Here is a 12952-nt window from a genome sequence, read left to right as displayed (position 1 = left end):
GACCGAAAATTTACAAGACTAATGCCTAGCCCTGAGCAAGAATTGTGGCAATCATTGAACTTGCAAGTAAACTTTCACTCCAATTTAAATGCTGCTTTTATGTCCGCAACAGAAAAATGCAACAAATTCACAACCACAAACAATTACCGGAATTCTTCGAGGACCATAGTGCCAATGCTTGCCACCTGCTTGTGGAAGTCTTCGACGGCTCGCTGAGCACCGTTGGTCCTCCGCGGGAAGAGAGGCCTGGGTGGAATGTACTCAGCCACTCTGATTGGTCAATGCAAAATAACATGAATATGCATTAGATCAAAGTCTCCCCACCCAAGAGTTGCTAATGTCTGTACTGCCCGACAGCAAATAAGCATAGGTTCTTTTAAGTTTTACTGCCCAGTGTAAAATACATGCAGTTGATACTCAAATTACAGCAATGCAACAAACCTTGGTAACGTGTTACCAAACAGTCAATTAGACAAGATTAATGGATAAAAAGTAACAATGAAGATATCTGTACGATATATCCGTTAGTGTATGTATCCATTATTCCTCCTTACTGGGCCAATAAAAAACCTAAAAACCATCTCGGCTCCCTGGGAAGTATACGGTCCGTTAGTGTGATGTCACTTCAGTTTAAACCACGCCCACTGCACATGCACTGCACACAGAGTTACATGCATTGATCGCCGTTTACATGGAACCATGGAACTGGTAGTTAACGCGCAACTTCAGCGATCGCCCAATGGGAGCCTACAAATCACGGCGCGTCCGCGTGTATGACAAAGTCACTTATGAACTGGAGACAGCTCAGTGTAGCCATTCAGGTGCAAATGGCTGATCAAATACAGCAACCATCTCTACCCTAAACACTCCTGGACTTCTGGGAGGAGAGAGGCAAGTGGGAATATTAAAAAGGGACTTGCCAGTGGACTCGACATATGCCATACTACTGGATTCGAACCCCGACCCTTTATCAGGAGTTACAAACCCCCACCACTGGGCTATACATACCTAGATCATCAACGAGCATGTATTAGAAGACAGTAAATCACATGACGGTTGGTCAACGTTTAGGTCAACGTTCCTAATTGAACTTGCTGTAAGGATTAGAGAAGGAATCAGACTTATGAGAGAAGGAATGTACTTTACCTTTTGGCCAGTTCCTCTGGCGCCCTCTTGGGAACCATAGATCGTTGCAAGGTGAACTCCAGGATGACGTAAGTCCTAGCCTCGTCGTACTGCATACCTTCCAGGTTCTGCTGGGGAGGGGCTTCTACCTCGGACATGGCATCGGGGGCTTGTTGGCCTGGCTTCAACATCTGAGAAGGCTGGGGTGACAGGAACGATGAGGACTTTTAGAGATGATGTAATTATGAAGGCAGCGTGTAAGGTTGTGAAATTGCCGATTGGATCACCCTTTTTACAGGGTTGCTTCTGCGAGTACAATTTATCAGCCTGTTTAACATGCACAATAATGGTGGCATACATGTGTATCCTATGAAATGGTCGTGCCAACTATTTGTTGTATTGGCAACCTACATTCCCTGGAAACCTTATCGTTTATACATACGTCTGCAGCAGAAAAAAGAATCTTTTAAACCGGGACAGCCCTTCAGTTGTTGAAGAACTTCTGCATTCCTTCCCACATCAACCTACAATCTTTTTTGTGATATCTAACAGGTTGGTGTATCTTTACATTATTAATTTTATTCTTAAAGTTTATTTAATTCAGGTGCTGCATGCCACTTGCCAGAAGCTTGTTTTCCGGCAGCGTCTAATGTGGTTTCTCTAATTTTACACTCCTGATTCTGCAAGTATTTGTATGGGTCTGAAAGTCAGGGGCAAGTTTGGGGGAAAATGAAATACCCATAAAATAATCACCGGAGGTTTTGAGGGTTCACAGTATCAAAGGGTCTATGGTATACATTTGTTTTTGACTAAAGGAACCCCTACAAAACAATTTCTTGCGCTCTTTATCAACTTTTACATAAAAAACCTTAATGATAGACTCAGACTTTTTGATATTAAGCCCTCCCAAAAATAGTCGGTCTCTGGTCAGCGCGAGCGTCGATTTTGAACATGCGAGTTAATTTTTTTCTCCATTTTTTTCTAAGAATTTTCCAAACAGCACCCTCTATTTCCACATCGCCTGAATGTGCATGAGTAGACTGATTCCTGGCCACAAGTCCACAAGTCAGAAGGGCAATAAGTTCAAGTAACCAGACTAATTCGTGGGTAGCTCGTACCCGGTGATAGATGCATTACGACTGCGTAATGTTAATGTCGAACACAAACAGTAGACCATGGGTAGGTAACAAAGTTGCAGCCAGCTGATCAGCAACAATGGCGGCATGACGAGCACTTTGATTAAATATGCCACACATTTCCCTGTCCATTGCCAGTCTTAAAAAGCCAACTCCATCTTCCCCTAAAAAACCAACCTGCATCACCGAATCAATTCTGGAACTTTGGTCTGACCAGAGATCAAGATTTTTGGGGGCCTAAAAAAGATGTTTGAGAAATCCAGAAATCTCAGCCTTGAAAAGTATGTAAAGCAATGAAACAATCTGTATCAACTCTGAAACACATCCCACGTGACATTCTTCCAACTTACAGGATTGGCTTAACTGTCTTGAATATCCCAATTCACATCAATTCCTCTCACCTTCTTACTGGTATCTTTCTCTTTTTCCTTCTCTTTGCCTCCTTTCTCCTCCTTGCCTGCCTTGGAAGTCTTGATGGACGGTGATGCGTTCCTGTACATGGAGGTTGCCATCCGCGCCGCCTCATCCGCAAGTCCACCCTTCCTCTTGGTCTAAAAATGAAGCAGGCATTTCTGATCAACGTCTGAAGGAAGTTCAGAATTGGCATGACTTATCAAGGTGAAGAGTGGCTGTACACTCAAAGGGGGTATACCAAGTTCTTGCAAAATGCAAGACCAATCTGCTCCGAGTGGGAACAAGTGGGGGCATGTTTCTGTAGGGCAGCATTTTGATCGCTTGACTAAGCGACTAAGATTGGTCTTGCATTTTGCAATAACTTGGTATACCCCTTTTGAGTATACAGCCACTCTTCACCTTGATAGGTCATGCCAATTCTGAACTGGTTGACTGGTACTTCTGCTAAAATAGGAGACTTCAATATGGTGAAATCAATCATTTAAGTTTCAAGAGGCCCTAAACTCATCACTTTAAAATACTGACAATCAACTTCTACAAGCGTAAACATACCTTCTCCATCATTTCTGTCTCACAATAAGCATGTACCCTGAAGGCACCTCGAATCTTGTTCACTGTGGTGTAAAACAAAATGCATGCCAACAAATTTAGGGGAAAGTCCTGAAATGAAAACGTGAAGCCAGTCCATTCTTTCGAAAGATGACGTTAAAGTTGTCACCAAACCTGAAATGGATTGCTTCAACAGTCTCAATACTGAAACAGTGCATGAAGACAGACCCTGACTTGCCAACCGTTTGTGTTTGTTTTTAGTGGGCAAAACTTGAAAAAATGATGTCTCCTCAAGGAGGAGAGGGAACTGTCATTTGCTCTCTGAAACCAGTTTTGAGTCACCCAAGTCCTGCGTCTAAGTCTTCATCCCAAGTGCCACGTAAAAGTAGCAACTCTCTTTTGCAAATAAACAACTGACTGAATCATTCAATAAAACGGCGGTATGACGACAATGGCATTTCACACTTAAGTCTGTGTGGAACACCACGATTCTGATATCAACTCCAAATCCCCCTGACCAACTCTGCCTCACTGTTCATGACTGACGTAAGAGTCCGAGTCACTCAAAGTGACACTTGGGTCATCAGGCATGAGTCACTGCCCAGGTCAAGAGCTGTTTGAGTCTTCTAATAAAGTCACTGTCACCGAGAAGGCCATGGCACCACAGTATCTTCTCCGTCGAACAAGCCTTGTTTCAACAAAAAACTGTTGGAATGTTTTAAATCCCTGACTACAAGTTTCTATAACCCCGATGGCTTTGATCGCAGCCGTCTAACTTACCTCCTGGATAAAGCAATGGTGCCAGGTTGACATAAGCAACACCATGGAAAAAGACAGGATTCTCCTCTTCCTGAATTAAATAAAAAACAACCGAAGTTACATTAACATATGAGTGTACCTATCTTCAATTAATGGTGCATACCACTGTGGCATGTTACGGCCATGTCCGTTTACATATTAGGCACTTTTCTGGTAGTTTTAAAAATTGAACTTACATTAATCTAAGCTTTCACAAAATAGGGCTTTTGAATTTTTTGCTTCACACTGTGGGGGATTTTTTTGGTCTTCAGCTAACCAGTATTTACATTTATTCTGATCATAGGGATAGGCTTGCACCTCCAATCCTTTGTTGAAACTGTGTCACTGTTAAAGTATAAGAATATTAAACTGTCTTTCCCTGGAAATGCACACAAGTTTCAATATCGAGGCACACCAAAACACACAGATAATTCTCTTCCCATGGCTCATGTGGCAGTCAAGAAATCCAGTGACAGAATCCTGTCGTCCAAGTTTGTGAGAGTCAGGACACTTAAGATTGTGATACCTTTCCTTTGGCCTTAGCTGCTGTTGGCATAGGCATTCTCATCAGCTCAACTGGCCACAGTCGGGTGTGAGCGATCTTTGTCTGCAAACTGTTAAAAAGTCCCAGACAAAACCCTAATTGTTTAATTTCTTGTTGATTGCAGTGACAAGCGTACTCATTTCAAACAAGAACGGCAGAACATTTATTGATGCTAGATGATTTAATATATCATTTGGCAAAGATATGCATAATCTATAAAGGAACAGGCAATGAAACTAAAGAAAATTACTGAAGTCCTACCTTTCTTAACACGACAAATCTAAAGTGTAGCTTTTTCCCTTCATTTTTACGGTCATTTTCGCAGCAAACTACTGCTTAAATTTTAAATTTCAGTGCAACACAGGATTTTTTAAATCATGGAATACATTTTAAAATGCAGTTATAATGAAAACATTTTTTTTGTCGGTGGGGTGTTGAGAAAAATACTGAAGCATAAAATGTGACAAGATTCCAAACAATCCTGAATGCTTTTGAACAACTGTATTATAAGTTGAGATTTTTTCCTCATTAACCCTAACCCTCCTCAATTCTTCACCTGTTGGAGGACTGAGGAGTGTTAGGGTTAAGCATGCTCCTTTAAAGTAGAGAAACAAGGGATATACCTCTGAACGGCGGACGGTTCCATGTAACAACGGCGCTCACAATTCCAAATGACGCGGTTCTTCTCTGTCTCGGCTTCAACCCGAAACTCACGGTCCTTATTATAACACAACAGCAAATGACATTCAGTAAACACAAATTGGGTTGTGAAGGGCAGAGGGGAAAGGTGATCACAGCACGCACACACAAGTTTGAATTTGGAATCTGGAATTCTCACAGGAAAAGGAGCTCCTCCGTGGTCAAGAACCGCATAATCAGAATATATCACACAAATTCAGTATCTATGCTTCATGGTTAAGCCCTGCGTGACTGGTAAACAATAGGTGAGATCAACTTTTAACTGAATGAGTACGAAAACCACGGCATATAAGAGCCCACCTTTGCATAAGCACTGAAACTGCCTGATAGACCGAGTTATTTTTCAGCTTTTTTTACCCTACTGTGCAGGCGGTTTAATGCATACTAAGAAAAGAATTTGTGTTCCTGTGAACTCTGGCGATGACAAGGGTACATGCACAGAGAGAAGCAATCTTGTAACCTGGTGCATTAAACACAAAATCTTGGAGATATTGTGAGCAGTTAAGGGTGTGAGTCCAGTCCAGCGGACTGCGGTCTCAGGCCAGACACCATGTCAAAGATTTACTTTTCCTCATAAAAATCGTTGGATTAATAAGAATAGTTACCTCTTTGCAAGCCAGTTCTCCATCTTCTTCGTCGTAGCTCACAGCTTGAACAAATCTGCAACAGAGGCAGAGAAATAAAACAAATACCATTATCCACATGGAGTTAATTGCCTAACAGGGTAGGACACTGCAAGGTGCTTTATTAAAGGCAATAAAACAGTTCAATTGATGTACATGTATTTCACAGTTTTGATGCCGCTTTCCTGATTTTTTTTAAAATAAAATGCTCCAAAAAAAGTAATTTTTAGTTTGCCAAAATAACTGCCATACTTTGTCCATTCAATGTAACTCTTAAATACAATATAACTACCAAACATTACGACTAAGGATTGGCTAGAGGAGTTGGAGGTCCAATCATTTGCCGCAAAGACAGAGCAAGAAAAAAAATAAGTAGAACAAAACTATTGGAGGTGATTTCAAACATTTTTGTTAAGGTGATGTGCCTCAGTGTCTTTGGGGACTTTGAGGATTTGCTTCCAAATTTCTGGGAGCCTTACTTGTCTGGTATGAAGATGGCGCCACCTTGAGCCCCAGCTGGGGCAGGCCACTTCTTCTGCTTGGACGGAGGCTCCTTGTCATTTGCAGCTTTCAAAATGCCATTCGATAACACCACTGTTGATTCTCTCTATGCATTAGAGAGGTAGAACAAATAAGCGCTCTAGACAATCCAGCCTCTCCCCATTCTTGCCTCTAAAAACTCAGGTTGGTCATAAATATGCATGATTTAAACATTTGAGACACATGTACACGTACGGAAAACATTGTATTTTACTGAGATGAAATGCCTGCTCATCTCTATTTTGATGTGTCAAGAACTAACTCTCCCATTCTGTGGGTTCCACATGGCAAGCTTAGAACAGTACTGAAGTTGAGACCTCTTCAGACTATCACGCGACTCCATAGGACCATTAGAAAACCAACACAAGGCCACGATTAAACCCTACAAAACCATCACAAGACCTCAAGTCTGAATTTAAGTCATAACATATTCCATTGAACTGCAACACGAGCGTTCCTTGGACACTGTTCACCCTGGGTTACTTGCAACATCTTGTGACTGGTCTCATCGTTTTATTTTTTCGATGGGCTGAACTAGAACACTGGACAAACATACATATCAGCACCAAAAAAAGAGAGAAACATGATGCCCAGCGACAAAAGGTGAAAAAAAAAATAGAGCGAAGCTTGGCACCTTGAACAAACAGTGGTTCTTTAAGGGCTTGTATACCATAAAAAAAAAAAACAGCGACAGGGAACATTGTCTGTAAAGAGGAATGCCAGCTTGTTCTTCTTGCGACAGATAAACTGATAATTTCACACCTACCTCATTGGTCAGGGGTACAGGCAATGTGATGTTATACATATACTGAGTGCCAGTTGGGTTCCAAGTCTCTGGTACAGAGTACGCTGCTTCCACGGTTATTGTCAGTAAGTTACTCTCCTTCAGTTGGTCCTCGGACAACAAGGCTTCGGTGACGGACACTACAATATCTATCTCAGGCTAAGGGAAGGAGAACAATATTTTTCCCTTGAAATGCCACAGAGTAGGAGAAGAGGCCATGGGTATAATAGGGATTTTCTAGGAACTTGATCTACAGCAAACAACAATTAAAATGTCCCTCCCTTCAGAAGTGAAGATTGACACAAGAATATGTACCTCAAGGCTTCTTCAGAGTAAAAGGTTTATGTTACTTTTACACAATATGATAAGCATCTTGAAAGTGGGTCACGGAACAATATGCATCACAGTACACACATCATGCAGTTGAATCCAAGGTTAAACAGTAATGACATGTTTGAAGTGCACGTTTGCGTATGTTTCAGTTATTTCTTAGTTGGTATACTAGGGGTTTATTTGTCCAGTGGTTGTAACTTTGTGATGCTACAATTTTTGGATAATTGCTAACTTTCACTCCAGAATGTATTGCACCTCAAAGTTGTTTGATCATAATGTATTCACTTTCCATACAATATGTGACCCACTCTGTGAGAATGAGTCTTAAATTGCCAGAGCCACTTTTTGAGTTTTCATTTGTATTGGAAAGAGAAAATTGATTTTTTGTTTTGATGTATCACTCAGTTTGGCATCCTGATGAAAGTGGATACTCCATGGAGAAAAATGCTGTGGGTTCCTACTGATTTACACTGTGCAAAATTATTCTAAAGGACTTTTTACTCGTAAGTGGCTCTGGCGACTTAAGACTCATTTTCACAGAGCGGGTCACATTTATGCTTGAATATGCAGTGTGATAAAATACACCAAGCTACAATGTTGAAGGCATGTAAAGGCATCTCAGGAAAGGCCAAGTATCAATATCTGCCTATGGAGCACAGCCAGAGATAACAAGTGTTGATTTCTGTGTAGGGAGGAAAATTGGAAAACCTAAAGATAAAAACCCTTGTGGCACAGCACAGAATCAATGAACACCTCTAGTCACATATGGCCTGGGCCGGGAATCGAACCCAGGACCCCAGTGTGAGAGGCAAGCATTGGCCACAGATGCCATGCGATGCAATGCAGCATAGAGTCAACCACTCCAGTACTTGAAGATGTATGTCTATATGTGGCATAGTTGAGTCTATCACAAGTCCATCATGAGTCATACCTCATCTCGAGTTAAGTCACAAGATATACAAATATTCCTTTATCACTGTTCATCCTGTTACTTTGGACTGAACTTGACTACAGCAGTGCTATTGGTAGCTTCCTGACAACTCCACAGATTCGTTGAGGGCTTGTCCATACCTTGGGGCTATCAGCAGGGATACTTTCCAGTGGAGACCCCGGCAATGGATGGATTATAAGGGTGCTCTTATATTTGGTCTCTCCATGGACCAAGGGGAGTAGATCCACGGTACATTGCCCTAGCAGGACTGTCTTCTCCTCCTTCTGCTTCTTTTCTTTAGGGAGGACTTCCACAACCGTCACTAGATTAATCAAAGGCATGTAAAGAAAACAACAAATCTATATGCCTCCTTAAACTGAGCACAGATTTTACTTACTATCAAACTGGGACATAACAGGTACAGGTCTGTAGCCTCTTCAAGGTTCACCTTGGCCATTTTGGATTTTCTGCAAGAAGTTTTCTAAATCAATCTAAAAAAACCAAACTTTGGTTGGATGTAATGGAAGTGAAGAAGGATTAATTGAATGGAGAATGATCTCAACCTTTAGCTCAGATAGAAGGATGAAATATTTCAGATTAGAGTACATTGAATTTATCAACCAAGCACTACTTCTGAATTCTGGAATGGAGTCGAGGAAAATCTCTGAATCTTTGTAGATCTTCAAGTGGGATTCAATTTGAATACTTTCAGCTTGTACAGTTGCACTCACCTCTATGCTCAGACACTTTTTAATAAAAAGAGACTGAGTGATAGATCAGATGATAAAGGCTGCAGGGAAATAAAATCAGCTCACCTAGAACTGGCTTGAATGCAATCTCATCCAGGACTATGGGGTCGTCAAAGCTGCAGTCAAACTTAGCGTTGAAGTTGTACTCGGCGGCGATCTCACTGGTGGAGTCTACTTTGGCCGACTCACCCAGGGTGTTGCTGCCGTATTCCACCTTGACCAAGGAGCTCAGGCCATCCCCTTTGCTACCTCTCTGTGGAATGGAAAGGAAAATAATCATAACAGTGAAACAAAACAGTATTGAAATGACTGCACTGTTTACTAGAGTAATTTGCATTTACAATTGTTGAAAAGAAAGAGAAAGTTCCGTCACCTTCAAGACAGATTTGGAGTTCGGTTTTGACAGATCTTTGTCATTTCTAGAAGAAGCAGTTTAATAATGAATCATTTCAGTATTTCAACAGAGCATGCTCAGTACAAGGCTATTCAGGAACAGCTACACGTGCATGCGACAGTCTGTCCTATCAGTGCAGCCATATTCTGACTCTCGCGCGCGCTTTGCTACCGAAAGACCTTGGCTTTTTGAAATACCGAATTAGCTCATGAGGAGTTTAACCTTGACAGTAAGTCTTTCACTTTATCCTGCCTAATTTGTACAATGTACTGGGCCTTAAGGTGTTGATCTACTTTGTGAATTGATTTCCAAGACATATCCCATTCCAGAATGTGGACAGCAAAGTTATATGGTCAAGAAACATTTTACCATCTTTTTCTTTTTTTTAGGAAGGAAGTTCAGGATATCATCTGTGATTTCTTTTGCTCAAAAGATGTGAATACCTTTCCCATTAAGAAAGCTGAAACTTGTAAATTTGCCAACTCTATGTAGGTATTTTCTTATATTTACCAGGTTTCACATTAAAGTTGAATTTCAAGTTTAGTGGGGGTAAATGAAAGAGGATGATTTCTAAAGTAATAATAATCATGAAGAACATTTTTATTGTGCAGATACTATATAAATATACTCAACTGCAAATAACAATACCCATCAAAGCCGAGATGAAAATCAGGTGTTGGAAAAAGCTTCATGAAAGAGGTGAGTTTTTAGAACAATCTTGAATGTGTCAACAGATTTAGCATTTAGCAAGTAGTGTAATGACATGCCTTGAGGGCATGTCTGTAATAAATTCCATGCTATGACAGTAGGCCCTACATCGTTCAAGCCGTCCAGTCTCAAACGTCCATGCTGGGGGACGCAGACGTTCCAAGTTTCACAGTAAACTGGGAAGTCTTGTACATGTATGGGATGTATGTCTGGTTGCTGCTGAATTGTAATCACACAATGGGATGAATGCATGGGGACTCTAAAGTATGAAAGCATTTCTTTACCTTCTTTACAAGAATGATTGTGTACAGCCACAACTTTTATCTGAATGTGCACAAGTTTTTAAGAGTATCTGCATGCTTTGTGCATGGAAAATGGCAGCAACACGGCTCAAGCATAACTTCCGTAAGTCTTCGTCTTCATCTTCATTCCCACAAAGGGGAAACTTGTGCATTGCATCTATTAGACAGACAGCACTTTATATCCTTGGAACTTACAAGGTGTCTAGCACGTAGTACTGTGATGTTAACAGGCTCGGGAGCCCTGTGTCTCTGGAGCTCCTCATCGGCCATGGTTGCCTGCGTCAATCAAAGACCTGAGAAACAGAAAAAGCATTTTTTTGAGGCTTTTTAACATTAGGGGACGCTAAATGTTGAATACACGGCACATTCTGCTTATTAGTTGTTGTTCATATGAGTTGGGCGTGATTGATTGATCTGTACAATTACTTAATCTTTGCACGATCTGTTGATTTATGCTTATGGCATCATTACCCAATAATTATACCATCAGCCAATCTCCTTTTCTTTCTGATGCTTGGCTAAAAAATAATGTTTTGCCTTGGGGAATTGAAGTTGGAGATTTCCTACACGATTGACTAAAAGCACAATGTGAGCACACAATCACGCAGACTGGAATTCAACTCAACTTGGTCCAAAACCAACTCGGTCCGAGTCAACTCAATCTGAGGTCAACTCGGTCCCAAGTCAACTCGGTCCCAGGTCCTCTGTGTGAAAAAAATGAAATTTACATAATTGTAGGGCAGATCTCAAGCCGGGACCGGACATCATTCCACGCACACTTCAATTAATGTTGTTGAGCGCTTGGTGCCGGCCGAGTGCACATAATTAAGACCATGTTCATCATAGTTATTTATTACATAATATTGACATGCAAAGATTCAATTTTTAACATACCGTTTAAAGACGTCCACCAACAATGAAGGAAATCAAGCAAACAAATGTGCAAATAAACACTTGCCAAGGATCATTGGTGATCCTCAAACAATTTGATTTGGGCAACTTCTGTTTGTATTTTTGGTTTGATATCATAATCCGAAGTGAATATTTTTTATCTTGCTGTGGTTAGTGGAAAGAAAGGTGTCCAGGTATGACGACATCCGCAACTCTGAAAGTTATGGAAGATGAAAAATTATGGCCATTTCCCTGTGTTGGAAAGTTTGAATGTTACGGCTTGAAATAAAGTCATGCAATCTCTCTTTAATTAATGATATTTCCCTTTAATAAAGACCAAGTTGACTTGGGACCGAGATGACTTGGGACCGAGTTGACCTGGGGCTGAGTTGTTCTGAGACTGAGTTGACTCGGACCGAGTTGGTTTTGGACTGAGTTGACCTGCACCCCGCAGACTGAATAATTGGAGATATATATGCAAATGGACATATGAAGTCAAGGCACAGACGCAACCATTCACATGATATGGTATCTGTCACTGGTTCCCTGTGGGCATCTGTCACTGGTTCCCTATATACTACTTGATTTTTCTACAAGTACGTATTAGCAGAACCTTGTTCCTCACCAAATACACCATATATAGCATGAGATTCCAAAGCAGAAGCCCTAATTTTGCTTTTCACTTGCATCCATATTTGCGCATGTGCATTTCTTGTACAACCATTCATGGTTTGGCTTAATACATGTACGTCATGATGCATATAGGCCTATGCCTCAATAATTGTGCACAACATACAGTAGGCCTAGGCCTATGTATGTCTTGTACACAGCCACATTCTCGTCCTCTTGCTTTTAAGTTTACATGGAGCTATTGGTTGCTGTCATTTTTTTCAATTTTCCTAGTTTCTTTCAGGCCTACTTTTACTCACTTGTTTCACTCTGAACTGAACTGGTGCAAATGAGTTCCATACCTGGACCCTGTTGTGTGCAAATGAGTAGGCCTAGGCTACCTGACTGCTGGTCAACTCATAGGCATGCCAACTCATACGCACCAACTTGAATGCATGCCAACTTGTACACCTACCAACTCATACGTCGACCAACTCGTACGTCGACCAACTCGTATGCTGTGAAATTGCATTCGCAGTTGAGTTAATACACTCGTGATCGAACTAGAAATACATGTACGTTCGGCGTTTTACCCAAAAGTACCCAAAAAAGCATGTCTTTTTTTGTTCTGCTTGGAGCGAATAGGGACTCCACCTCCGCCTGCATATAGTGTGCACACAGATTTTCTAAGCTATCATAGGAAAATAATTGAACTACAAACAAAATTTATGAATCAAGCAAGAGTAGGATAATTCAGGAAGGTGAATGGGGCAATCTTTATTTCTATCGGGAAATGTGATAACTACCACGATAATAGAGTAAC

General features: G+C 41.1%; 1 protein-coding gene across 4 annotated transcripts in view; it reads right to left on the bottom strand.

Moving 5' to 3' along the window:
* The window catches only part of cfap70 (cilia and flagella associated protein 70), a 29030-nt gene that overhangs the window by 15799 nt on the left and 279 nt on the right, over positions 1-12952 (bottom strand). For all 4 annotated transcript variants that reach the window (XM_087147773.1, XM_087147775.1, XM_022251302.2 and 1 more), the window contains exons 2-14: positions 10825-10922; positions 9292-9478; positions 8617-8798; positions 7195-7371; positions 6368-6495; positions 5871-5925; positions 5190-5284; positions 4549-4636; positions 4005-4074; positions 3228-3289; positions 2663-2812; positions 1147-1325; positions 148-270 (exon numbers count right to left, since the gene is read on the bottom strand). In XM_087147773.1, coding sequence (XP_087003899.1) covers positions 148-270; positions 1147-1325; positions 2663-2812; positions 3228-3289; positions 4005-4074; positions 4549-4636; positions 5190-5284; positions 5871-5925; positions 6368-6495; positions 7195-7371; positions 8617-8798; positions 9292-9478; positions 10825-10899 — 1571 coding nt within the window. In that variant the 5' untranslated portion in view covers positions 10900-10922. The remainder of the gene's footprint in view (positions 1-147; positions 271-1146; positions 1326-2662; positions 2813-3227; positions 3290-4004; positions 4075-4548; positions 4637-5189; positions 5285-5870; positions 5926-6367; positions 6496-7194; positions 7372-8616; positions 8799-9291; positions 9479-10824; positions 10923-12952) is intronic.

This window comes from Acanthaster planci, linkage group LG01 (genome assembly GCF_054643075.1).
Source record: "Acanthaster planci isolate LZ-2023a linkage group LG01, COTS_SCS, whole genome shotgun sequence".
In the NCBI taxonomy this organism is placed as follows: domain Eukaryota; kingdom Metazoa; phylum Echinodermata; class Asteroidea; order Valvatida; family Acanthasteridae; genus Acanthaster; species Acanthaster planci.
The sequence above is the reverse complement of the archived record's forward strand: the minus strand, read 5'-3'. Positions and strand labels throughout refer to the sequence as shown.